This window comes from Ornithorhynchus anatinus, chromosome 1 (assembly GCF_004115215.2).
Source record: "Ornithorhynchus anatinus isolate Pmale09 chromosome 1, mOrnAna1.pri.v4, whole genome shotgun sequence".
Lineage (NCBI taxonomy): Eukaryota > Metazoa > Chordata > Mammalia > Monotremata > Ornithorhynchidae > Ornithorhynchus > Ornithorhynchus anatinus.
The window spans coordinates 84911788-84938710 of NC_041728.1; the positions used below are offsets into that span (position 1 = coordinate 84911788).

The 26923-nt window shown below is 48.0% G+C and overlaps 1 protein-coding gene and 1 non-coding gene across 2 annotated transcripts; both read left to right on the forward strand.

The window, feature by feature from the left end:
• On the forward strand, positions 1–26923 carry MTO1 (mitochondrial tRNA translation optimization 1). Its single transcript, XM_029069083.2, has 12 exons — positions 1–127; positions 4388–4587; positions 4677–4794; positions 9904–10193; positions 11950–12062; positions 12225–12415; positions 12950–13080; positions 16847–17051; positions 17280–17451; positions 20057–20175; positions 22144–22304; positions 26108–26923. The coding sequence occupies exons 2-12, from the start codon at positions 4393–4395 to the stop codon at positions 26267–26269; spliced, it is 1857 nt and encodes a 618-aa protein (XP_028924916.1). The 5' UTR covers positions 1–127; positions 4388–4392; the 3' UTR covers positions 26270–26923.
• LOC114816480 lies at positions 13497–13634 on the forward strand. Its single transcript, XR_003764260.1, has one exon. It is a non-coding gene; the product is annotated as a small nucleolar RNA SNORA7 (small nucleolar RNA).

The window sequence follows — 26923 nt, forward strand, 5'->3', positions numbered from 1 at the left end:
GCGGCCCCGGCGGGGCCCTACGACGTGCTGGTCGTGGGCGGCGGCCACGCGGGGACGGAGGCGGCGGCGGCGGCCGCCAGGACCGGCTGCCGGACGCTGCTGCTCAGCCACCGCGTCCACGCGCTGGGTGGGGCCCGGGGAGGCGCGGGGCGTGGGTTCGAGTCCCACCACGCGGCGGCTCCGTCGGCTTGGCGCCGTCGTTGCAGTCCCCCACGGGGCGGGCGGGGGAACCTGCTTCCCACCCTGGATGAATTCCCGGCTCCGCCACTCGTCAGCTGTGTGACCGTGGGCCAGTCACTTCCCTGGGCCTCAGTGGCCTCATCTGGAAAATGGGGATGAAGACTGGGAGCCCCACGGGGGACAACCTGATCACTTTATATCCTCCCAGCGCTCAGCACAGTGCTCTGCACAGAGCAAGCGCTCAGTCAATACGACTGACTGAAAGAATAATCCCAACTCCGCCCCTTGTCAGCTGTGTGACCTTGGGCAAAGTCACTTGACTTCTCTGGGCCTCAGTTACCTCATCTGCAAAATGGGGATGAAGACTGGGAGCCCCACGTGGGGGACAACCTGATTCCCCTGTGTCTCCCCCAGCGCTTAGAACAGGGCTCGCCACATAGTAAGCGCTTAACAAATACCAACACTATTATTATTGTGACCCCCCTCTCCCCAGCGCTTAGCGCAGGGCTTGGCATTCCGTGCCTCATTCCCCTCCTGCAGGGGGGGCGGCGCGGCTGGGTGGAAGGAGCCCGGGGGGGGGGGGGGGGGGTCATGGGTTCCAATCCCGGCTCTGCCAGTTGTCAGCTGTGTGACTGTGGGCCAGTCACTTCTCTGGGCCTCAGTGACCTCATCTGCAAAATGGGGGTGAAGACTGGGAGCCCCGCGTGGGACAACCTCATGACCCATTATAATAATAATGTTAGCATTTGTTAAAGCGCTTACGACGTGCAGAGCACTGTTCTAAGCGCTGGTGGGATACAAGGTGATCAGTGATACTTCAAAACTCGGTGAGGTGGGTGGGGTCCAGAGAGGATTGTTCTTTCCAGGCTCCACCCCTTCCTGTCCTACGCAGCTACCATAATAATAATAATAATAATGTTGGTATTTAAGCGTTTACTATGTGCACAGCACTGTTCAAAGCGCTGGGGGAGATACAGGGGAATCAGGTTGTCCCATGTGGGGCTCACAGTCTTCATCCCCATTTTACAGATGAGGGAACTGAGGCCCAGAAAAGTGAAGTGACTGGCCCACAGTCACCCAGCTGACAAGTGGCAGATCGGGAATTCGAACCCATGAACTCTGACTCCCAAGCCCGGGCTCTTTCCACCGAGCCATGCTTTACCCCAGCGCTTAGACCAGTGCTCTGCGCATAGTAAGCGCTTAACAAATGCCAACATTAATAATAAGGGTGGTATTTGTTAAGCGCTTACTATGTGCCGAGCGCTGTTCTAAGCGCTGGGGGGGGGAATACAAGGTGATCGGGTTGTCCCACATGGGGCTCACAGTTTTCATCCCCATTTTATAGGTGAGGTCACTGAGGCACAGAGAAGTGAAGTGATTTCCCCAAAGGCACACAGCTGGCAAGTGGTAAAGCTGGGATTCGAACCCATGACCTCTGACTCCCAAGCCCGGGCTCTTTCCACTGAGCCACACCTCATCTGTAAAATGGGGATTAACCGTGAGCCTCACGTGGGACAACCCGATTCCCCTGTATCTCCCCCAGCGCTTAGAACAGTGCTCTGCGCATAGTAAGCACTTAACAAATACCAACATTATTATTACTATTATTACCTCTGTAAAATGGGGATGAAGACTGGGAGCCCCACGTGGGACAACCTGATCACCTTGTATCCTATCCAGCGCTTAGAACAGTGCTCTGCACATAGTAAGCGCTTAACAAATGCCTTCATTATTATTACAACGCACTGTACCTGGAGCTTAGAAAAGTACAAAGAAAAAAAATGACGCGCTCCCTGCCTACAAGAAACTTAAACCCAGGGGAGGCAGACAATAAACAGATGTACTAATACAGGCTATCGGTATTTACTGATACTACTAAGTCATAATAAGTTGAAGTAAACACATTGAGCCCGTCGTTTAGACCGTGAGCCCGTCATTGGGCAGGGACGGTCTCTATCTGTTGCCGAATTGTCCATTCCAAGCGCTTAGTACAGGGCTGTGCACACAGTAAGCGCTCAATAAATACTACTGAATGAAAGAAACACGTCCAGGCAAGTGCCGAGTATGAATGGAAATAATGAGATGGCAGTTAAGTGGACGGACCACGGGCTTGGGAGTCTGAGGACACGGGTTCTAATCCCAGCTCTGCCCCTTGTCTGCTGCGTGACCTTGGGCAAGCCGCTCTACCTCTCCGTGCCTCAGTGACCTCATCTGGAAAATGGGGGTGAAGACCGGGAGCCTCACGCGGGACAACCCGATGACCTTGTATCCTCCCCAGCGCTTAGAACAGTGCTCTGCACATAGCAAGCGCTTAACAGATAGCGTCATTATTATATAAATGGGGCTCGTTGGGAATCAATCAGGGAAAACCTGGAGGAGGTAGGATTTTAGGAGGGCCGTTTTGAATTCCCACTACTGCTTTGTCGTCATCCCTGAAAGAGTGACTTCCCCGTCGTTGCCTCCTTGAGGCTTCTAGCGTGGCTCAGTGGAAAGAGCCCGGGCTTGGGAGTCAGAGGTCGTGGGTTCTACTCCCGGCTCCGTCGCTTGCCAGCTGGGTGACTTTGGGCAAGTCACGTCACTTCTCTGGGCCTCAGTTACCTCATCTGGAAAACGGGGATGAAGACTGTGAGCCCTGTGCGGGGCAGGGACTGTGTCCAACCTGGCTTGCTCGTATCTACCCCAGCGCTTAGTACAGTGCCTGGCACATAGTAAGCGCTTAACAGATACCATACTTATATTATCTATATTATATGTAATATTTTATATAATGATATATATATATTATTCTTTACTGCCGCCTCTTCAGGGCTGCTTCCCAAGCGCAATAGACACCACCTTCCCAATCACCCAAATGGTGGAAAGTCAGGCTTTTAGGAGCAGTGTGGCCTAGGGGAAAGAGCCCGGGCCTGGAAGTCGGAGGACCCGAGTTCTAATCCCAGCTCTGCCACGTGCCTGCCGTGTGACCTTGGGCAAGTCACTTCACTTTTCTGTTTCTGTTTCCTCAACTGTAAGATGGGGGTTCAATACCTGCTCTCCCTCTACTGAGACTGTGAGCTCTGTGTAGACTAGGGATTGGGTCCAACCTGATGAACCTGTATCTACCCCAGAACAAGTCTTGCCACGTAGTAATTTGCTTAACAAATGCCATTCTTAATTATTATTCCCGTTTTACCACCCCACCTCAGAGATGAGGCTCTTCGCGGTGGGACGGCGAAACACGGGAGGGAGGAGCCGTTGCCCCAGTGGTCTGACCCTGCCCCAAAGCCACAGGACCAACTGCCCCTCGGGGCTGCCGGGACCGCAGCAGCGCGGGGTGCAGGAGGGAAAACTATTTGAGAATGGCGCGAGCGGGTGTAATTCAACCCTGGCCTTTGGGAAGATGCTCCAGACTTGTAGTTTTCATTTTGGCAGTTAGCGTCCCACTTAATCAAAAGTTAGCATCTTGGGTTACCTGAGGTTTTATGAAAATTGGAAACACTTTATGCCTTTCGTGTTCTTAGGCTGGTATCATAATAATAATAATAATAATGTTGGTATTTGTTAAGCGCTTACTATGTGCCGAGCACTGTTCTAAGCGCTGGGATAGACACAGGGGAATCAGGTTGTCCCACGTGGGGCTCACAGTCTGCATCCCCATTTTACAGATGAGGTAACTGAGGCACCGAGAAGTTGTGACTTGCCCAAAGTCACACAGCTGACAAGTGACCGAGCTGGGATTCAAACCCATGACCTCTGACTCCAAAGCCCATGCTCTTTCCACTGAGCCACGCTGCCGTAGTGCATTTAGAGCCTCTGGATAACAATGATAATCATGTTATTTGTTAAAAGCTTACTACGTGCCAAACACTGTGCTAAGCGCTGGAATAGATAAAAGGTAAGCAGGGTGTCCCACTTGGGGCTCACGGCCTTCATCCCCATTTTACAGATGAGGTAACTGAGGCCCAGAGAAGTGAAGTGGCCTGCCCAAAGTCACACAGCGGACAAGTGGCGGAGCCGGGATTAGAACCCCCGACCCCTGACTCGCAAGCCCGGGCTCTTTCCACTGAGCCACGCTGCTTCTCATGGATCCCATCGGATGCCATAATTTTTCAGGAATGAAAAGATAATAGAAGACGAGATGCCCATTATCTGTTCGTGACTGACCCGTGAGTTTCTCTCCGGTGCGTTCACCGAGTGGGGCAAAGTGACTCCTTTTTTTCTCCTCCAGGTCAGATGTCATGCAATCCCTCTTTTGGAGGCATTGGAAAGGGACATCTAATGAGGGAGGTCGACGCCCTGGATGGTCTCTGTGGTCGGATCTGTGACCTGTCTGGGGTTCATTACAAAGTACTGAATAGGCGGAAAGGCCCAGCCGTATGGGGTCTCAGGGCCCAGATCGACAGGAAACTCTACAAGCAGAATATGCAGGTAGGGAAAACGTTTGTGCCGCTTGTTACGGAAGTGAGGGGTAAGGAAGGGAATTCGGCTGACGTTTTTCGTCTCTCCTTTCTCGGTAGAGGGAGATCCTGAACACTCCGTTGTTGACAGTTCAAGAAGCGTCCGTAGAGGATCTTATCCTGACAAAACCAGACTCCGGCTATCCGGGAAAATGCCGCGTCAGTGGGGTCGTTTTGGGTTTGTACCGAATACCAGTCGTGAAACCCCGGAAGCGCACTGATCTAAATTTCTAGAACTGGGTTATTAAGGAATATTAAAGGCGTAGGAGGTGGTCTGACTTAGGGAAGAGAGAGATGCTGGTTGGGGTGAAAACTTGAGATCGTGTAGAACTCCACTTATTCTGAAATCTTTCCCCTTTCTAGAGAAAAAAATTCAGTACTTTCTGAAAGAACATAATTGACATAGCAGAGAAGTGTCAGATACTTGGGAGAGTACAGTAAGACAGAGTTGGTAGGCAGGATCCCTGCCCAAAGGGAGCTTCCAGTCTAGAATGGGAGACAGACGTTAAAATAAATTACAGATGGAGAAAATGGCAGAGGGTCAGGATATGGGCATCATTTCTGTGGGGCCGAGGGTGGGGTGAATATCAAGCGCTTAGGCGGTATAGATCCAAGTACGTAGGTGATGCAAAAAGAGAGGGTGAATGGGGGAAAAGAGGGTTTAGTCAGGAAAGAGGAGAGGCTCTGACTTAAGTAGGGCTTTGAAAGTGCGGATAGTGGTGGGCTGTAACTTGTCAAGGAAGAAGGAGTTGCAGGCCGGAGAGAGGGTGTGGGCAAGGGGTCAGCGGTAAGAGAGAAAAGATTGAAGTACAATTGGCAGTAGAGATGTTAAGTGAAGCAGCGTGGCTCAGTGGAAAGAGCAGGGGCTTGAGAGAGGTTGGGTTCAAATCCCTGCTCAGCCACTTGTCAGCTGTGTGACTTTGGGCAAGTCACTTCACTTCTCTGTGCCTCAGTTCCCTCACCTGTAAAATGGGGATGAAGACTGTGAGTCCCACGTGGGACAATCTGATCACCTTGTATCCTCCCCAGCGCTTAGAACAGTGCTTTGCACATAGTAAGTGCTTAACAAATGCCATTATAAAGGAGCGTAGGCTGGTGTGTAGTAGGCAGTCATGGAGCTATGGCAGGAGTGGGAGAGTGGATTGAGTGCTTTAAAGCCGATGGTAAGGAGTTCCAATTTCATTCATTCTATAGTATTTATTGAGCGCTTACTATGTGCAGAGCGCTGGGAATGTGCGATTTGGCAACAGATAGAGCCAATCCCTGCCCAGTAACGGGCTCACACTCTAAAGGGGAAGACAGACAGCAAAGCAAAACAAAACAAGTGCAGAGATGGATAGGCAGCCACTGGAGGTTCTCGAGGAGTGGGGAAACATAGACTGAACCTTTTTTAGAAAAATGATCTGGAAGAGAAATGAGGACTGGAATGGGGAGAGTCAGAAGGCAGGGAGGTCAGGAAAGAGGCTGATTCAGTAATCAAGGCAGGATAGGATGAGTGCTTGGATTAACATGGTACCAATTTGGTTGGAGAGGAAAGGGCGGATTTTGGCCACATTGTGAAGGTAGAACCGACGTGATTCGGGTACCGATTGAATACGTGGGTGGAATGAGAGAGATGAGTAGAGGATAATGCCAAGGTTACAGGCTTTTGAGATAGGACAGTGGTATTTCCGACAGTAACGTGAGAGTGGGAAGGAGAAGCAACATGGCCTAATGAAAAGAGAATGGGCCTGGGAGTCAGGATCTGGGTTCTAATTCCAGTTCTGCCACCTGCCTGTTGTGTGTCCTTGGGCAAGTCACTTAACTCCATGTGCCTGCTTATTTTTTATAGTATTTTTTAAGGGCTTACTACGTGCCCGGCACTGTACTAAGCACTGGGGTAGATACAAGCTAATCAGATTGGGCTCGGTCCATGTCCTACGTGGGGCTCAAGTCCAAATTTTACAGGTGAAGTAACTGAGGCACAGAGAAGTGACTTGCCTAAGGTCACACAGGAGACAAATGGTGGAGCCAGAATTAGATCCCTGGACCTTCTGATTCCCAGACCCATGTTGTGTGCACTAGGCCATGCTGCTTCCCTTTACCCCTTCATCTGTAAGATGACGATTTAGTACGTGTCTTTCTTCTCTCTTAGCTTGCGAGCCTCATGTGGGACAGTGACTGTGTCCAACCTGCCTATGTTGTATCTACCCTAGTGCTTAGCACGGTGCTTGTGATATAATAAGCACTGCCGCAATTTTATTGTTGTTAAAATCCGGAAGGACAGGGTCTAGGAGGAAAGATTAGGAGTTCTCTTTTGGACATGTTAAGATTGAGGAGCTGGCAGAACATCAAGAAGAAATATCCTGAAGGCAGGAGAAAGTGCAGGACCGCAGAAGAGAGAGGACAGGGCTGGAGGGTGGATTTAGGAATCGTCTCCATAGAGATGGTAGTTGAAGCTGTGGGAGGGAATGATTTTCTCAAGGGAACGGGGTAGATGGAGAATAGAAGGGGATCCAGACCCGAGCCTTGAGGGACTCCCACAGTTAGGGGGTGAGAGACAGAAGAGAAATCTGTAAAAGAGGCTGAGAAGGGGCAGTCGAGAGAAGTGGGAAGAGAACCATTCATTCATTCAATCGTATTTATTGAGGGCTTAATGTGAGGAGAAGACAATGTGAGTGAAGATAATGTTTCCAGGAGGAGGGGGTGGTTCGCAGTGTTGAAGGCATTTGAGAGGTGAAGGACGATCAGGATGGAGTAGAGCCTTTTGGATTGGCAAGAAGGAAGTCACTGGTGACCTTAGAGCAGGCCGAGGAGTAAGGAGGACAGAAGCCACATCGGAGGGAGTCAAGGAGAGTACTGAAGAAGAAGTTGAGACAAGAGGTGTAGACAATGCTCTCGAAGTCTCTGGAGAAGTATCGTAAGGGAGATGGGGTGATAGCCAGAGGATGCCGTGACGTCAAGGGAGGTTTTTTTAGGGTAGACGATACGTGGACCTGTGTGAAAGTAGTGGGGAAGGAGCCATTGAAAAAATGAGAGGTCGAGGATTGAAGTCAGGGAGAGAAAAAAGGAGGGGGCGAATGTTTATTATGAAGGGATGGGATCGAAGGTGCGGGTGGACGAGGTAGATTTTGGAAGGAAGCAGGAGATCTCTAGATACTCTGGGAAAGATGGGAGAGTGGTAGTGGAGATTTTAGGGAAACCAGGCCTCAAGGTTTCAATTTTAATAATGAAGTACTTAGCAAGTTCATTAGGGGCAGAAAGTCGGGAGAGGCAAGGGGACGCGGAGTGGAAGGAGGGAGTTAAAAGTGTGGAACAGCTAGCCTGGGCAGTGGGCGTGGTAGTCAGTAAGGATGGAGAAGTAGCGTTGCTGGGCGGAGGAGAGGGCAGGGCTATAGCAGGTGAGGAGGAGTTGGAGATCAGTCTGGTGTCTGGATTTCCACCAACAGCCTTTGCAGGGAGCGGAGGAAGCGGACTGCGGAGGTGATGCAGGGCTGTGGGCTAGCGGTCCGAGATGGGAGGGAGCGGGGTGCGAGGGCGTTCAGTTCAGAGGGCAGTGTCGAAGGCGCGTGTTTGTCGTTTGACTTCCAGATTCATCATTAGGGATATACTATCCCTAAAGTCCCCTAAATTTTCCCTCTAATACACACCTCCCATGTACCCGTCACCTGTGATTCTCTTTAGACCCTTGTCAAGCCCTCTAATATCCCTTACTTTACTCTGATGATAGAGTAAATCAGTGAATTAGTCCAAACCAGTCTTGGAGCTGTTAATAATAATTGTGGTGTCTGTTAAGCGCTCACTATGTGTTGAGCACTGTTCTAAGCGCTGGGGTAGATACAAGATAATCAGGTTGGACACAGTCCGTGTCCCACGTGGGGCTCTCAGCCTTCACCCCCCATTTTGCAGATGAGGTAACTGAGGCACAGAGAAGTGAAGGGACTTGCCCAGGTCACACAGTCATGTGGTGGAGCCAGGATTATCGATCGTACCTGCGCGAGTTCCCGTGGTAACAGATGCCAAGTGATCCATAATTTCTTTATATTAATGTCTGTCTCCCCCTCTGCACTGTAAGCTCATTGTAGCAGGGAATGTATCTACAACCCTTTTATATTGTACCCTCCCAAGTACAGTGCTCTGGACATAGTAAGTGCTCAACAAGTGCAGTTGATTGACTGATTAGCATCCCCTATGTGAGAAGGTGACTCTTCCTCTTTGACTTGAACCTGATACCTTCAGGCTTCAGTGGGCACTCCCTGGTTTTGAGATTGCAGGTTTTGGGGAGCAACAATTCCACGTTCATAATGGCACACAAATTGAATTTTGTCCCTTCCCTGTCGTCAGTCTTTCCAGATTGGAGAGTTTTAATCTTGTAGTATAGGTATAACGATAAATATGTGTACATATATATCGTCACACTTACACAATTTAATGCACTCTTCCCTGCCCCCAAGGAGCTCAAACAGTAACCAGGACCGTTCACAATATTCCAGGCGCAAACTGTCCTTGGTTTTGAAAGCTGGCAAACCGATTTGTATTTGGTTTTCCGTTCCCTTCCTGATGACGCCTGAAATTATATTGACAACTGCCCTCCTTTAAGAAACTGATTTGAGAAATCATCTAGCCGTGACATTGAGATCTCTATCCTAAACCGTAACTGGTAGCTCAGAGCCCTACGGCATGTAGTTTTTAGTTTGGATTATTTTTCCCTTTCATTTACCCATCGTACTCAGTTTAGCCCCATCAGCATGACATCCCTGCCCAGAAGAACTTAATGCCATTTACCGACTGGAGATTTCCCTGCCTTCCCTTTTTTTCTTCTTACTTATTCACCCTTCTCCCCGTAGAAAGTAGCTATTCATTTCCGTCTCACAGCTGTGTCCAGACATTTTCCTTATTCACATATAAAAGTGCCTTTTTTAAAAGTCTTCCGTGGGAAGCTTGTCAAGGGCCTTTTGAACATCCCTATTTGCATGCTTATGGACCCCACCTTCAAAGAACCAAATTAGATGAGTGAAAAATGTTTTCCCCTTGTCGAAACCACCGTATCTTTTCTCCACTGAATCTGCCGAAGGGTTCTCAGACCCTAAACTTAATTATAGATCCAACCATCTTGCTACATAGAGAGGTAAGAGTCACTGCCTTCTCATTCCCAGAGTGATCTCGGGGACCTTTTTGGTACATAAGGGCTGCGTTGTCTTTTCAGAGTAGTGTAAATGCTGGAGTTTGTCGAGATCTCACTCTAGCTTCCTTCCTGGTAATGACTTCCTACAAGGAGTTAAGTTTTTCTTTCCTCTTTTGTCCCTAGCTGATGGCAGCAAAGTGCCTGCCGAGAGCGTGATCCTCACTACTGGCACATTTTTGAGGGGCATGGTCCTAATCGGATTGGAAGAGCATCCAGCAGGACGTTTAGGGGATCAGCCCTCCGTTGGGCTGGCTCAGACTCTGGAGGAATTGGGGTTTGTGCTGGGGAGACTGAAGACAGGAACGCCACCCCGAATTGCCAAGGATTCTGTGAATTTCAGCATTCTGAAGAAAACCACACCCGACAACCCCCCTGTGCCATTCAGTTTCCTCAGTGAGAAGGTCTGGATTCGGGTAAGACTGTTCCTGAAGTTACATTGATTGGAACCTTTTCTAGAGAAGCAGTCTTGTCTTGAAGCATATTTATATAATTATACTTTTTAGTCACACCCTGAAGAGGGGCAATAGAGGGACCAGCCGGCCGTAGGTGTTGGGAGCCCAGGTGATGTGAGGATTGTAAAATCCTAATCACAGGTACCCTTTTGAGGGGCCTGGTTCATGGGCAGGAGACAGCAGAGCCACAAATTGCCTGGGACTAGAGAGCGCCTGACAAGTTCCTGGCTGGTTCAGACCCGACCACAGGTGAAAGAGAACTGGGGGCTATCTGAGTGAAGCTAAGTTGGGATTTGTGTCGCTCCAGCCGGACCCAAGTGACTCGGGATCAGCCCAGAGTTTTGCCAAGGGGACAGAGACCAGGAGTCCAGCCGGTGTGGGAAAGGAGCGGAAGGTGACTGGAAACGATGTGCCGAGCGGGCTGCGGGCAAGTAAGGGCCTGCCTTGATCCAATATCTGATCCGTGTTTTACTCCCGGGGGCCCACTTGAAGCCCCCCAAATTCCTACCCTTCCCAAATTTGGACAGGCGACCAGGAGATGCTCATATCCTGTTTTCAGCCTTGATGTGGTGCAGGGGTGAGTGGGAACTGGGAGGGAAGGGCTGAGAGAAGGCTGATGGTTGGAAGAGAAAGTGACGGGAGAGGTGACACGGGGAGGGAAAAGAAGGTGGTGGGGCTGGGGAGGGAAAGAGAGAGAGAGATCCAGCGCACTCTGGAAGAGGAACAGGAGAAAAGAGAAATTCAGAGGGAAAGGACACAGGAGGGGGCCAGGAGAAAATAGGATGAGAAGCACAGGTGAGATTTGGATTGCAGAGGCAGCGAGGAACATAGAAACCAAACTATGGAAGAGGTAAGGGAGTAGAACAGGAGTTGGAGGGGAAAAGGGAGACAAATGACTCCCGTGATTGCTTCAGAGGTGTCAGTCTTCTAGTAGTTTATCAGATTGTTCCCTGAATTCATTTTTGATTTTTTACCAAAGGTCAAATTTATCACTTTATTTAGAAATAAGAACTTTTCCCGAAAGTTCCCTCCCCCAAAGCTTGGACATGCTTTTAAGTACCTGCCTCTAAGTTTGGGAACCGAGAGTCAAGGGTCTTGGTTTCCTAATCTTGGTCATTGTACCATGTGGCTGTAGAAAGTCACATCTTTATCATTCTAGATCACTTATATATAAAGTGGAAATAGTATTGCCCACTTCAAAGAAACCTTAAGGCACTTTTTAGGTTGGTGGTCTCTCCATCCTGCAAGATAGGTGCCACATTTTCTGTTTCTTCTTTAATTTCCCACTAAACCTGGGACAGTGAGTGGTTCTCTGCTGGATTGGCCCTAGGCCCGGGCCACAGCCAGAGGCAGGGGGGGCCACTCAGCCACAAGGCCGTGCATCATTTGACATGGGGTCCCAGGCAGGAGGCGGGGGACTCGCCCTCCCGCCCCATGGGGTGAAAGAGGTCTGCCCGCTTCACCTCTTCCCCGGCCTCCTGCAGCCGACAGCAGGTGTTTGAACCAAATCCCCATCCGCTGTAAACTCGTCCTGTAGACTCTAAGCTCAGTGTGGGCAGGGAATGAATCTGTTATATGTTAAGCACTCTATAAATACCACTGATCGACTGAGGCACCAAGGTTTTCTGTAAAATTCTGTGAGATTCGTCTTTTATGAAAAGTACTGCCCAGATGTAAATGAATATCGTGAATAATCCAATTCGCGATTTTGTTTTAGCCAGAGGACCAGCTGCCATGTTACTTGACATTCACCAACTCTGAAGTGGAGCAGATCGTCCGAGAAAATATTCACCTCAATAATCACGTAAAGGAGACAACGAGAGGACCAAGGTGCGTATGAAATGTTCGGTGTGAGCTTACCGACAGGTGCACGTAAGGACTCCCAGGCTACTGAATGTCCTTCGTGAGATTTCTAGGATCCGTTGCCTCGGGGGAGAGGGGATTTCGTCTATTTTTCATTTTTCTTTTTTTTTTGCCAATATCCGGTTTCAGGTACTGTCCCTCTATTGAGTCAAAGGTCTTGCGCTTTCCAAATCGGGTGCATCAGATTTGGTTAGAACCTGAAGGTCTAGATTCTGATCTCATCTACCCTCAAGGATTATCGGTGACACTTCCAGCCGAGCTCCAGGAACAACTGATCACTCGCATCAAGGGCTTGGAGAAAGCCAAGATAGTGCAGCCAGGTAACAGTTGTAACTACCCTGCCTTTCTTCCAGCCCCACTCCGCTCCATCAGACGTAGAGAGAGCCTCCACCCTTCTTCGAATTGCTTGGAGCATGCAAAATTTAGATGACCAAGGACCAGAGATTAGTGGACTGAACAAGGTCTCGCCCTGACAGGCAAACCCAGGGTTACAGATTGCAGCTTTTCTGTGCCTTTTGCTTTTTTTCCCCTAAATTTTCATTATTTCATGGAACATTTTTCCCCCAGAATGAGATCCTATTCCAGGGTAATTCCTAAGAGCACTTGATCGATCTTCAGGGGAAAAAAGCACCGTAATACAGCTCTTTCTATTTCCCTCTCCAGAATTCTGCACCACCCAGGAAGGGTGGAATATAGATTATTGTTCAGAGTTCTGCTTCCCGCCCCTTCCCCCCCGCTTCTTCTCCCATCCTTACTCCCCCAAAGGGATCCCTGGGCATTTTACAGCACTGCTGCTCCTTTTCCCAAAAGTGAAGGTACCTAATTTGGATTGGTCATTTTTCTGTTGGCGCCAGGTTACGGGGTACAGTATGATTTCTTGGATCCCCGTCAGATCACTCCTTCCCTGGAGACCAAATTGGTTCAGCGGCTCTTCTTTGCCGGGCAGATCAATGGTACTACCGGTTATGAAGAAGCTGCAGCTCAAGTGAGTGGCTTTATTTTTGTGTACATAAAAGTCGAAGTAGCAACTCAAACCTCCGTCCTCATCTGCAAGCTGAACAAGTGCCTATTTGAGACCTTGGCTATTCCTTTGTAGTCTGGGTCTTGAAAAAATGAGACTTTTGAAAGAATAAATAGAGAAGCAATGTGGCCTGGTGGATAGAGCACGGGCCTGGGAGTCAGAAGGACCTGGGTTCTGATCCCGGCCCTGCCACTCATCTGCTGTCAGTTCAAGTGACTTCACTTCTCTGTGCCTCAGTTCTCTGTAAAATGGGGATTAAGAGTGTGAGCCCCGAGCGGAGCATGGACTGTGTCCAATGTGTGATTACTTTGTGTGTGCTTCAGTGCCTGGCACGTAATCAGTGCTTACCAAATATTTTTAAAAAATGTAAATGGGAGAGTCCCCTCTCACGGTCGCACTTGGAGAGTTTCCAGTACTCTACCAGTCTCAACTGTGGGAGGGAGAGTCAAGCAGAGGCCTACCCATTCCATTTCTAGCTAGGGCAGTGGTTAGCCAGTGGAAGGCAATCCGCAACAAGGCATAACTCACCCGTGCTGGGCGGCGGCGGCACGGGAGAGAGTTGACTGCGGGGACCCAAGTCTGCCACGCGGAAGGAGGCATCGGTAAACCACTTTCATATTTTTACCAAGAAAACCCTGCGGATATACTACCGGAGCGATCGCAGGTGGAGGTCGGGCCTTCTGGGAGAGATGGGTCCGTGATGTCGCTGTGGGTCGGAAACGACTCGACGGCATAAGCCGAGACAGATGGGGGAGAGTTGGGTCTTATTCACTGGTATTTACTGAGCACTTACCTGTGCAGAACACTCGCGTAAGTACTTGGAAGAGTAGAGTCCAATGCAGTCGGTAGACACGATCCCTGTCCTGGAGGAGAGACAGACATTAAAACAAGGTGCGGCTAAGGGAAGCAACCAAGTATAAGGATATGTACATCGGTGATGTTGGCAGGGGGGCTGTTAGGGCCTAAGGGGTACGGACAAAGTGCATGGGAGTGGCAGCGGGGAGGGAAAAATGGGTGGAGGGGTGAGAACCTGGTCAGGGAAGGCTTCCTGGGGGAGAGATGATTTCAGCAGGGCTTTGAAGAAGAGCTGGCTTTAAGGCACTCAGTCCTCTCTCCTCCTACTTTACCTTGCTAATTTCCTACTACAGCCCACTTGGCTCGCTCACTTCGCTCCTTTAAGACCAATATACCCTCGCGTCTCGATCTCGTCTGTCTCGCCGTCAACCCTGTGCCGTCATCCTCCCTCTAGCCGTAGAACTCTCCCTTCATATCCGACAGACCACCACTCTCCCCACCTTCAGAGCCCTACTAAAATCATGCCTCCTCCAAGAGGCCTTAACCGACTCAACCCTCATTTCTCCACCCTATTCACCCGCCCCCTCTGTGTCTCCTATTCCCTTGGCGTGTACCCCGTTGATACCCCAGAGCACTTCCGTGCATACCCTTTTGCTCTGCCATTTCCCCTATCTGGATTTTATTTTAATGTGTCTCTTCTCCTCTAGTGTATAAGCTCCTTGCAGGCAGGAGTCACATCAGTTTCCCCAGCTCCCTCTCCCTTCTGCATCATCTGTGCCCTCGGATATGTGACCTTTGAGCGATATCTGTCTCCCCGGGTTGATTGGAAGCTCGTTTGAGCGTGGAATGTGTCTGCCAACTGTCACATTGTTCTCTCTTAGGCCCTTAGTACAGTGCTGTATACATAGTAAGCGCTTCAACAAATGTCATTGATTTTTTTTTTTAATGGTATTTGTTAAGCGCTTACTGTGTACTCAGCACCGGATTAGAGACAGACTGATCAGATTGGAAACAGTCCATGTCCCACCCGGGGCTCACAGTCTTAATCCCCATTTTACAGAAGGGGTAACTGAGGCACAGTTAAGTGAAGTGACTTGCCCAAGGTCACACAGCAAAGTAGCAAAACCAGGATTAGAACCCAGCTCCTCCTGACTCCGGGACCGTGCCACTGGGCCATGCTCCTGATTGAGGCCGGGATTGTGATTCCCAACTCTATTGTAATGTTCTTTCCCAAACGCTTAGTACAGTCCTTTGTACACAGTAAGCACTCAGTACATACCTTTGATTGATAAACAAATTTTAGAGATGTTATGCAGGATATCCCAAAGAGCAGTACTGCTTTATCTCCCTCAAGGTCAGTTGCTGCAAGGATTTGCTAACGATACCAAGAAGAGAAAACTGAGATGCATTGGCTGCAGACCAAATTGAAAACAATCTAGTCGGATTCCGGTGGCCAAACACTATTACGACTAATAATTGATAAGCATCCAACGTGGTTTAGCAGAGAAAACTCTTTTTTTAATCTCGGCTCACCCTGTAACTCTGGCCGGGAGCTCTGTTTTAGGGGTTTGGAGAAATTGGAAGAAGTCACAGAGTATAACAGAAAGAAAAGACACCCGAAAGCAAAAATCAGATGCATCATACCCCAGTTTCTACACTTCTCTTTGTTTTAGCCACAGTGTTAAGTCCTGGATATTATTTTAAGGGATATGTTGATTAAATTGATTGCGTTTAAGATTTGAACGGAAAAAGACATTTTCATGGTATTTCATCTATGGTTATGACAGGGAATTCTAGGGTGTGAGCTCATTATGGGCAGGGAACTTGTTTGCTAGTTCTGTTGTACTGTGCTCTCCCAAGCGCTTAATACAGTGCTCTGCACATAGTAAGCACTCAATAAATACAGCTGATTGACTCTTTTCTAGAAATGGGACATGGGGCAGCCTTTCAGAGAGGTCGAAAAAGACCCGTCTTCCCCATCCAACTTCACCGGTGTCTTAGGTTAGAATGATTCAACGGCAAGTAAGGAGCCTATATGCCAGAGAGCTGCAGTATTAAGACATAATTGCATAACTGGGTGGGGGGCCTTTTCTATTAAAACTCTTTTTGGTCTGCTGTCAGGGTTATTGCCTCACCAATGTGGTCTTTTTTTGTTGTTTATTTATTTTGTAACAAATCCAGGGTCTATAGCTCTATCCATTTTGCCTGTTTGGGTCAGTGCTTCCAAGTCTCTGGAAAGGGGAAATTCTGATTCCTTTACCAGGCCCTCACTTTGTTCACCTGTTTTTTTAAATGATACTTGTTAAGCGCTTACTATGTGCCAGACACTGTTCTAAGTGCTGGAGTAGATACAGAGTAATCAGAGTGATCACAGTCCCACATGGGTCTCCCAGTCTTAATGCCCATTTTGCAGATGAGGGAACTGAGGCACGGAGAAGTGAAGTGACTTGCCCAAGGTCACCCAGCAGACAAGCGCCGGAGCCTGGATTAGAACCCAGGTCCTTCTGACTCCCAGGCCCGTGTCCTATCCACTACGACACACTGCTTCTCTTGCTGAACATTTAACTTCAAAGAATGATGGAGATATAAATAAAATTTATTAGGGAATTTCTGCACATCTGACCGAGTCCTGGACTTTTTGATCCTTGTCTCCACCGATTAGACTGTGAGCCCGTCAAAGGGCAGGGACTGTCTCTATCTGTTACCGATTTGTACATTCCAAGCGCTTAGTACAGTGCTCTGCACATAGTAAGCGCTCAATAAGTACCATTGAATGAATGAATGTAGAGTCATTCCATTCAACGGTTTAAGACCTGAGATCACAGAAGTGAGCCTGCACGTCGTGATACCGCGAGACTATAGCACTCTTGATTTTCTGTGATACCGTCTGCCCCAGTTTCATGATAGCTCTCTGAACGCTCGATTTCCTTTGTAGGGAGTGGTAGCCGGGATCAACGCCAGCCTGAAAGTCCGTGGCAAACCTCCGTTTATCATCAGCCGCACGGAAGGCTACATTGGGGTCTTAATCGACGATCTTACCACTCTGGGCACCAGTGAACCCTACCGGATGTTCACCAGTCGGGTGGAGTTTCGTCTGTCTCTGCGACCTGATAATGCCGACAGCAGGCTTACATTTCGAGGTAACTCCGCTTTCCCCCTGTACTGCAGGCTCTTTACTGGTCAGGGAACGGGTCTGGCAACTCTGTTGTATTGTCCTCCCAAGCGCTTAATACAGTGCTCGGCACACAGTGACGCACTCCATCGGTACCGTTGGCTGACTGAGATCTTTCATTAGCGGAACTGTTTGGCAAAATGTGTGTTCTGTGTGTTTCCTCTCCCCCTCCTGTTTTCTGTGTGCCTTTCTGTAGGCTATGAGGAAGCTGGCTGTGTGTCCCGACAGAGGTATGAACGAGCCTCTATGGTGAAGTCTTCTTTAGAGGAAGGAATTTCCGTCCTGAAATCTGTCCAGTTCTCCAGCACGAAATGGAGCAGACTCATCCCAGAGCTTCCCATCAGCCTCAGTAAAAGCGTCCCTTGCAGGTGAAGTGTTCCTTGGGTACCGCTCGTTCTCACTCTGCTCACTCTAGAAGAGATTCTCTGGTAAATATGTGATTTACAGAGTTTATTCTTCTAACGGCTGGTTTCCCCCTCCCTTTTTACTTTGTATTTTGTTTTTACATGGCTGTGATCTTTTTATTTCCAACAATTATAATAATAATAATGTTGGTATTTAAGCCCTTACTATGTGCAGAGCGCTGTTCTAAGCGCTGGGGTAGATACAGGGTCATCAGGTTGTCCCACGTGAGGCTCACAGTTAATCCCCATTTTACAGATGAGGGAACTGAGGCACAGAGAAGCTAAGTGACTTGCCCACGGTCACACAGCTGACAAAATGGCAGAGCCGGGATTCGAACCCATGACCTCTGACTCCCAAGTCCGGGCTCTTTCCACTGAGCCACGCTGCTTCTCAATAATTTGGTATTTGTTAAGCGCTTCCTATGTGCAAAGCAGTGTTCTAAGCGCTGGGGGATACAAGGTGATCAGGTTGTCCCGCGTGAGGCTCACAGTCTTCATCCCCATTTTACAGATGAGGGAACTGAGGCCCAGAGAAGTGAAGTGACTTGCCCACAGTCACACAGCTGACAAGTGGCAGAGCGGGGATTCGAACCCATGACCTCTGCCTCCCTAGCCCGGGTTCTTTCCACTGAGCCGAAGATTACTATCAATCAAGTCCACCGTACTAAACTCTTGCGGGGGTACAACAGAGTTGGTAGACACATTCCCTGCCCCCAAGGAGCTTTCGGTCTAGACGGGGAGACAGACATCAGTACACTCCCCAGATCATTTTGTTATTTTCAAAACAGGAACTGTAGCTCCTGAATCTCTCCCTCGGGCTTCCTTTTCTCGTACATTTCTGTCTTAGGCCACTTTGTTTGCATACTGTAGAATTTTTTCACTTTAATACTGAAAGCCCCTGACGATGTGATGGATTGAAAGAATAAAAAATTTGTTTTCCATGCCGCTCCGTTAGAGTCCATGAAATTTACTCAGGAAAACATGATTCTCTGCTTTCCAAGACACTTCCATTCTAACTTAGACGTAGATGGCATATCTGACGGACGTCTAAGGGATTGTCACGATTAAGAAAAAAGTTTCAGGTGCTTTGCTATTTAGCCTTTGGAGAGAAAGAAAAGAGAGAGAGACACGAACGATTGTGAGCAGAAGACCTTGTTGTAGAGAGAGCGTGGCACATTCTGAAAAAGGTTCAGTAAAGTGAGAATTCACTAAGTAATAACATATAAGCTCATTATGGACAGGTATCTCGCGTGCCAACTCTGTTGTTGTGTACTCTCCCAAGCACTTAGTACAGGGCTCTGCATACAGTAGATACTCGATAAATACCATTGATTAATAGAAATTTGTTTGCGTTCCTATCAGCCTAATGAGGTTTACCACAGCCATGCCTGTTACATTGAGGTTTCACTACGTGATAAAGGATTGGTGAGCCTTAGAGCAGACCGAATATCAGTAGCCGCTTTGGCCTTGATGATGAGGAGAACAATGCCTCAGTTACCTCATCTGTCAAATGGGGATGAAGACTGTGAGCCTCACGTGGGACGACCTGATTGCCCTGTGTCTACCCCAGCGCTTAGAACAGTGCTCTGCACATAGTAAGCGCTTAACAAATACCAACATTATTATTATTATTACTCCTATCTGCACTTCCTTAGATTGCGTAAGCCATTCTTCTTCGTGTTATATTTCTGTCATTTTCTGATTTCTTTTTGTTGCCTTTAATTACAGAGTTAAAGAACTGAGTGCTAAGATGTCCTAACAGTCACATGCAATTTATTCATTCAGTTATATTTACTGAGCGCTTACTGAGTGCAAAGCACAATAATAATAATAATGATGGTGCTTAAGTTTCTTCTATATGCCAAGCACTGTTCTAAACACTAAGATAGATACAATTTAGTCAGGTTGGACACAGTCCCTGTCCCACTTAGGGCTCGCACGCTTAATCCCCATTTTACAGATGAGGTAACTGAGGCCCAGAGAAGTGAAAAGTGACTTGCCCAAGTCACACAGCAGACACGTGGCAGAGGCGGGATTAGGACCCATGACCTTCTGCCTCCCGGGCCCCGTGCTTTATCCTCTAAGCCGTGCTCCTTCTAATAGACACATTCCCTCTTAGGCCCTAACTCTGTGCCGGGCACTGTACTGAGCACTGGGGTAGATACCAGATAATCAGGTATGACATAGTCAACGTCCCACGTGGTGCTCATAGTCTTTTTCCCCATTTTACAGATGGCGTCACCGAGGCATAGACAAGTGAAGTGATCTGGCAAAAGTCACACAGCGGTAGAGTGGCGGAGCTGGGATCAGAACCCAGACCCATGCTCTTTCCACTAGGCCCTGCTACTTCCCTTTATTGGCGTCTTTATTCAGTTGCCTCTATTCATTGTCGTGTCTGTCTCTCCCCCTAGAGTAAGCTCCTTGTGAATAGGGAACTTGTCATTTTTCTTTTTGACTTCAGTGCATTCAACCGCGTGGGCAGAATGAGAACTATATTCACGGGATCTTTTTACTCAATGCCTTGTATAATCTGTGCCTTATTGACACTGAAACTTTGGGGTTCTTACAGCGCTCTGGACATACTAACGTACGAAGAGGTCGACCTGGAGAAACTAGCGAAAGTGATTCCCGATCCCTTAAAGAAGTTTGTTGAAAGTAGAGAACTAACAGAGAGACTAAAAATAGAAGGTAAAAGTACCAGCTGGAAAACCTCTGTGGCACTTTCCAAACTCTTTCAAGTTAGGAGTAATGACTCCTAACAGTTTTGTTGTTAGCTCTGCGGAGGTGAAGAACTTATTCCACGGAGAACCGCCAATGGACTCTGTGACCTCTTACCCTGGGAACTTACTTTTGTTTGAAAGATGTTTCTTTCCCCCATTTAGCTTTGCTTTTGTTTTGTTTTCCCCCCAAATTCCCAACCCTCGCTTTCTAGAGTTGGAAATATAATAATGATAATGGTGGTATTTGTTAAACCCTTACTCTTTGCCGAGCACTGTTGTAAGCGCTGGGGGAGATAACAGGGTAATCAGGTTGTCCCACGTGAGGTTCGCAGTCTTAATCCCCATTTTCCAGATGAGGGAACTGAGGTATCGAGAAGTGAAGTGACTTGCCCAAAGTCACACAGCTGACAGGTGGTGGATCCGGGATTAGAACCCACGACCTCTGTATCCTAAACCCGGGCTCTTTCTGCTGTACCGCGCTGCTTCTCATGATGATATAATCTAGTCATTCTGTCCAGCGTGGTTTAGTGGCAAGTGTGTGACTTTGGGCAAGTCACTTAATTTCTTTGTGCCTCAGTTATCGCATCTGTAAAATGGGGTTGAAGACTGTGAGCCCCACATGGGACAACCTGATAACCTTGTATCTATCCTCGTGCTTAGAACAGTGCTTGGCACATAATAAGTACTTAACAAATACCATCGTCAGCAGCATTATTATTTGGGGTTTTCCTGTATTCCATCATTTGGGAGGGACCGGTCCTAAAATAACCAGTGAATTTCATATTTTTCCACTGATAAAGTGTACCCAATCACAGCAACCTCTAGGTCGGTGTTATATTTACAGCTATCTTATATCTCAAAAATAACTGGGGAGGAGGACCTTCAGTGGTAGCTCCAGGGAAAATCCTAGGCATTGGAAAGGTACGAATTCTCACGTTCTCTTGGAGGATCAGAGAGCCCAAGTGTCTTTAGCGCTGCTGGGCCAGGGCGGGGCCAAACTAGGCCGGTGCCTGGGAATTGGCCGCACCAGTATTTCCAGAGAGCAGTCCAGGTTCTGGAAATGCAGCCGCTCCTTGGCTAGATGATGCACTGAGAAAGGGGGTGGGCTCCTGTGGAGCAAGAACATAAAAACCGGAAAGTTCTTCGTCCTCATTACTATCCCAAACTCATTTTCTCCCCCCTGCCTGAAGGCCCTGAGGTCTAAATCCAGGGTCCATTAGATGTTCCGCTCCTGCCTTGAGGGCCTTTGAAATTATAATAACAACAGAAATAACTGTTAGGGTTCGTGATAAGCGCTTACTATGTGCCAAGACTGTTCTAAGGTGGAACAGTCCCCGCCCCACATGGGTAGGCGCTTAATACAGTGCTCTGCACACAGTAAGCGCTCAGTAGATTTGAATGAATGAATGGGGCTCACACTCATTCCCATTTTACAGGTAGGTAACTGAGGCGCAGAAAAATTAGGTGACTTACCCAAGATCACACAACAGACATGTGGTGGAACTGGGATTATGTATTATAACAATAATAATAATAATTGTGACATTTGTTAAGCACTTACTATGTGCCAGGTACTGTCCTAAGCACTGGATTGGATACAAGCAAATCGCGTTGGACACAGTCCCTGTCCCACATGGGCCTCACAGTGTTAATCCCCGTTTTACAGCTGAGGGAACTGAGGCACAGAGAAGTGAGGTGACTTGCCAAGGTCACACAGCAGACAGACAAAAGGCAGAGCTGGGATTAGAACCCAGGCCCTTCTGACTCCCAGACCCGTGCTCTATCCACTAGGCCACACCGCTTCTCTATTCTCCATTTATTTATCAGAGCTCCATGGTCTTTCTGCTTCTGTTCCCTGTTGTCTACTTGTGTGTCTTGTTGTATGTTCTTAAAGTATTCTATGCTAAAAGTCTCATTTTATGCTCTTGCCCACCAGCCATATATGAAACGATGATATCTCTTCAGCAGCAAGAAATAGAAGAAGTGCGGCGAGATGAAGCTCTCCAACTACCTGAAGACTTAGATTACATGAGTATCCAGACCGTGTCGCTCTCCCACGAAGTGCGTGAGAAACTGAATTCTAATCGCCCGCGGACGGTAAGAAAACTGGTAGGGAGCCCATATCATCCGCCTCCACCACCCACTCCAGATTCTAGTAGCGATCATCTCCTACCCCACAGGTCCCACGTCCAACTTCTTTAACCGTTTTGGTCCTTTTCTCACGTGCCTTCTCTCTCTCTCTCCATCCCTACTTGGGGGTTTCAGTGTCCACATAGATGGTCCTGTAGGCCCTTCTTTCTGTCACCCTTCAACTGCACTGAACTCCTGTTCCACCCACCTCACTCACTCACCAATTTAGACACACACTCGATCAGTGGTTTCAATGAGACTGATGCAGGCAGGATAGTGTCTTTTGACCCCATCCAATATTCTCGAGTCATTATGCCCCATTTAGCCTCCATACTTAAACTACCATCCCTTGATGTCCAATGTGATGCTCAACACCACCCTCTCTAATGAACTTCAGTCACTCACTCCCCTTTCTCTTCGTCTACCTCATGTCACCAAGCCACAACCCTGGATCACTCCCACAGTTCACCTCCTTCATTTCTGTGCGTGAACCAGAGTGCCGATGGCAGAAATCTGGATATCAGCTCAACCTCATCCACTTTGCGTTTATCCTTGCATGCTTTAACTCTGCCTGACAAAATTATTTTTCCATCCTTATTGACACGCATGCCCATCGCCCTCTGCAGTTCCAGATGTTTAACTCTCTTCTCAAATCCCCTGTCCCTCTGCCTCCCCGATTTCCTTTCTCCTAATGACCTGGCCACCTACTTTACTGAGAAAATTGAAACCGTTAGGTGTGATCTCCCTAAAATCTCCCCTGCCCCTCCTCAGTCCCTCCCCACTCCTGCCCCTTCTTCAACTCTCCCATCTTTCCCAGCAGTATCTCTAGAGATCCCCTTCCTTCTCTCAAAATCTGTCCCCTCCACCTGCACATCCAACCCCATCCCTTCACACCTTATTAAAATACTTGCCTCCTTCCCTTTTCCCTCCTCAACTTCAACTCTTCCCCACTGCTTTCGAATATGCCCATCTCTTCCCAGTCCTAAAAAACCCTCCTTTGACCCCACTGCTCCCTCCGGTTATCACCCCATCTCCCTCCTCACTCCTCTCAAAATTCCTTGAGAGAGTTCCTCTCCTCCAATTCTCTCCTTGTTCCCCTCCAATCTGGCTTCTGGCTCCTTCACTCGACAGGAACTGCCCCCCAAAAGTTCACCGGTGAGCTCCTTGCCACATCCAGTGGCCTCTACTCCACCCTAACCCTCCTTGACCTCTCAGCTGCCTTCAATACTGTCAACCATCCTCTTCTGGAAACAATATCCAACCTCGGCTTCACGACACTGTCCTCTCCTGGTTGTCCTATCTCTCTGGCCGCTCATTCTCCGTCTCTTTTGTGGGCTTCTCCTCTGCCTCCCACCCCCTAACTATGGGTGTCTCTCAAGGTTCAGTTCTGGGTCCTTCTCTTCTCCATCTACACCCACTCCCTTGGAGAACTCATTCGCTCCCATGGCATCAACTGCCACCTCTCTGCAGATACTTCTCAAATCTACATCTTCAGCCCTGATCTCTCTCCCTCTCTGGAATCTTGCATTTCCTGCTGCCTTCAGCACATCTCTACTTGGATGTCCCGCCATCACCTCAAACTTCACTTGTCTAAAACTGAATTTACCTGCCCGTCCAAATCCTGTCCTCCCCGCCCGATGTAGACATCACTGTTGACGTCACCACCACCCTTCCTGTCTCACAAGCCCATAACCTTGGCGTTATCCTTGACTTCTCTCTCTCATTCAACCTACATATTCAATCCATTACTAAACCCTGTCAGTTTGACTTCCACAAAATCGCTAAAATCTGCCCTTATCTCCATCCAAAGTGCTACCATATTAATCCAGACTCTTATCCTATCTCTCCCTGATCATTATATCAGCCTCCTTGCTGACCTCCCTGCCTCCTGTCTCTCTCCACTCCAGTCCATACTTCACTCTGCTGTTCCACGTCCACCTCTGCATCTAACAGAAACTCCTTCCCAACGGCTCTGAAAGCACTCAATCACCTCGTCCCCTCCTACCGCACCTCGCTACTCTCCCACTACAACCCAGCCCGCACATTTCACTCCCCCAGTGCCAGACCTCGATCTGGTGTATCTCGCCGCCAACCTCACGTCCCCATCCTACCTCTGGTCTAGAACACTCTCCCTCTTCATATTCAGCTGACAGTTACTCTTCCTTGCTTCAAAGCCTTATTGAAGGCACATCTCCTCCAAGAGGCCTTCCCCGACTAAGCCCTCTTTTTCTTTTCTTCCACTCCCTGCTGCATTCCCCCGACTTGCTCCCTTTATTCATCCCCCTTCTCAGTCCCATAGCACCTACAGACATATCCATAATTTATATTAACGTCTGTCTCCTCACCTAGACTGTAAGCTTGTTGTGGGCAGCGAATGTGTCTGTTTATTCTTATATTGTACTCTCTCAACCCCTTAGTACAGTGCTCTGTACATAGGAAGTGCCCAAATACAATTGGCTGCTTGGCTGAGGGACGGGATAGGCTACGTGGGGAATTAAGACTGATAACAATACCACTAATCTGCTGCTGTGTGACTTTGGATGAGGGGAAAAATCTCTCCGTTGATTTCCTCATCTATAGAATGAGCCTAAAATTCCAGCCTCTCCCTCCATCAGAGTTGTTGCGAAACTAGAAGTGTGACTTAGTCTGAGAAGTAGCACGTCCTAGAGGAAAGAGCGTTGGCCTGCGAGTCAGAAGACCTGGGTCCTAACCACAACTCTGCCACTGGGCTGTTGGGTGACCTTGGGCAAGTCATTTCACTTTTCTGTGCCTCAGTTACCTCATCTGTAAAACGTGCCTGGACCGTAAGCTCCACGTGGGACATGGACTGTGTCCAACCTCATTATCTCGTATCTACCCCACCGCGTAGTGGTAGGAGATAATCGATATAAAATGCACTGGTAAAATAAAAGCGCTTTTTGTTTTATAGCTATAAAATTTTTAAATAAGATCAAATAATCATATTTATGCCATGATGCCTGCTGTGGGAAGGAGCACTGTCCTAAAAAATATTAAAGCAGCAGCATGGCCTAATGAAAGGAACACAGGTTTGGTGGTGAGGAGCCCTGAGTTCTAATTCAAGCTCCGCCATTTATTTGCCTGCTGTGTGACCTTGGGCGAATCACCTCTCTCTGCCACAGTTCCTCAGTTTCTTCCTCTCTAAAATGGAGGAAAATGAGGAACTATTCTCCTTAAGACCGTGAGCCCCGTCTGAAACAGTGATTGTGCCTAGTCTGATTGTATCTACCCCAGTGCTTAGCACAGGGCTCGACACGTAGTAACCACTTAACAAGTACCACAATGTGATATATACATTGCTCAGAGCTAGCTGGGTTCTGGAAATATTTTCGTCATAAATTAAGTGTTCATCGTAATAAATTGGATCTCATAAGGAGGCAGAATTGCGTTATTTCCAAATCATTAAAATTTCTGAGGAGCTACGTAAATTTTGTGGGTCCTTCAGCACTTGTAGTAGCCTCTGACAATTCATTTCATTTATTGTCTATAAAATGGAGAGCACAGTTAAAAGTGTAGCTAATTTCGCAAATGTAAAATGTCATGTATTTGGAGTGTACTTTTCTAAGGGAGCCACTGCCAGATAGTAGGTATTTGGGCATAAGAACATTTTGTATCATTTATGTTCAGAAGAATCTGTGGCTCAGCTCTGAATATGTTCTCTCGTGTAGCAGGCTGGGTTTTCATATCCACACATAGGGCTATATTTGTGATATTTGATTAATGACTTTGTGCTTACTTGTCTTAATCCTTAGATTGGAGCTGCAAGCCGCATCCCCGGCGTAACTCCAGCTGCGATCGTTAATTTGTTGAGATTTGTGAAAAGCAGTCAGCGAACGGAGGAGGCTCTTGGAGATTTCCCTCAAACCGCTCGTCACGGATGTGGCACGCACAGACCGCAAAGGAGAAAATTATAGCATTCGGCTCTCTGAGACTTTGTGAAGAGCCTCTGAAGTTCAAACAGTTGCACAAAGGAGTGAAGCGGAGTTATTAGAACATATAATTTGCTACCCGAGTAGCTTATTGCATGACTATAGGGTTCTTATCGCTTGTATGGCACAGCGAAGGGCCAAACTTCTATCTCAGTTACTGATGTAATTTTTTTCGAGTGGGATGCAGTGCCCGATAGCAAGTGAGCAAGCTATACTATTTATTTTTTAATCGGTGATAAAATGCGCTGATTCACATTGCCCCTAGGTGCCTGCCCGATATTTCGTATGAAATCTAAGAAACCAAAAAAGGCCAAAAAAGGATCTCACCCAAAAGAACTCCTCTGTCAAGGAATACCGATCGCAAGCCGAGTCTTGCGATATGAATCACGGTAAATTTTTAGCAGACTGGAAGAAGAAGAAAAAGGAGCTCCAAACAATAACTGAGATGTGGAAGGAGAAAATCGATCTCAAGGAAAACCATTTGCAGCTGTGATACTCATTTACTGTGCCCATTTGAGTCGATGATTTGAAATCGGCGGTTCTTGATTTAATCTTAGAGGATTTTTTTTTCAATTAAATCTAGTAAGAATGTGAATATAAATGGCATTTGATGTCTCACAGAAGAGCAATTTTCTCACA

Bases quoted from the DNA above. Each gene is read 5' to 3' on its own strand.
- MTO1 (XM_029069083.2), top strand. From the start codon at position 4,393: ATGTCATGCAATCCCTCTTTTGGAGGCATTGGAAAGGGACATCTAATG. The intron at 12,063-12,224 runs GTGCGTATGAAA...ATCCGGTTTCAG, and splicing joins GAGACAACGAGAGGACCAAG to GTACTGTCCCTCTATTGAGT. The intron at 22,305-26,107 runs GTAAGAAAACTG...CTTAATCCTTAG, and splicing joins ATTCTAATCGCCCGCGGACG to ATTGGAGCTGCAAGCCGCAT.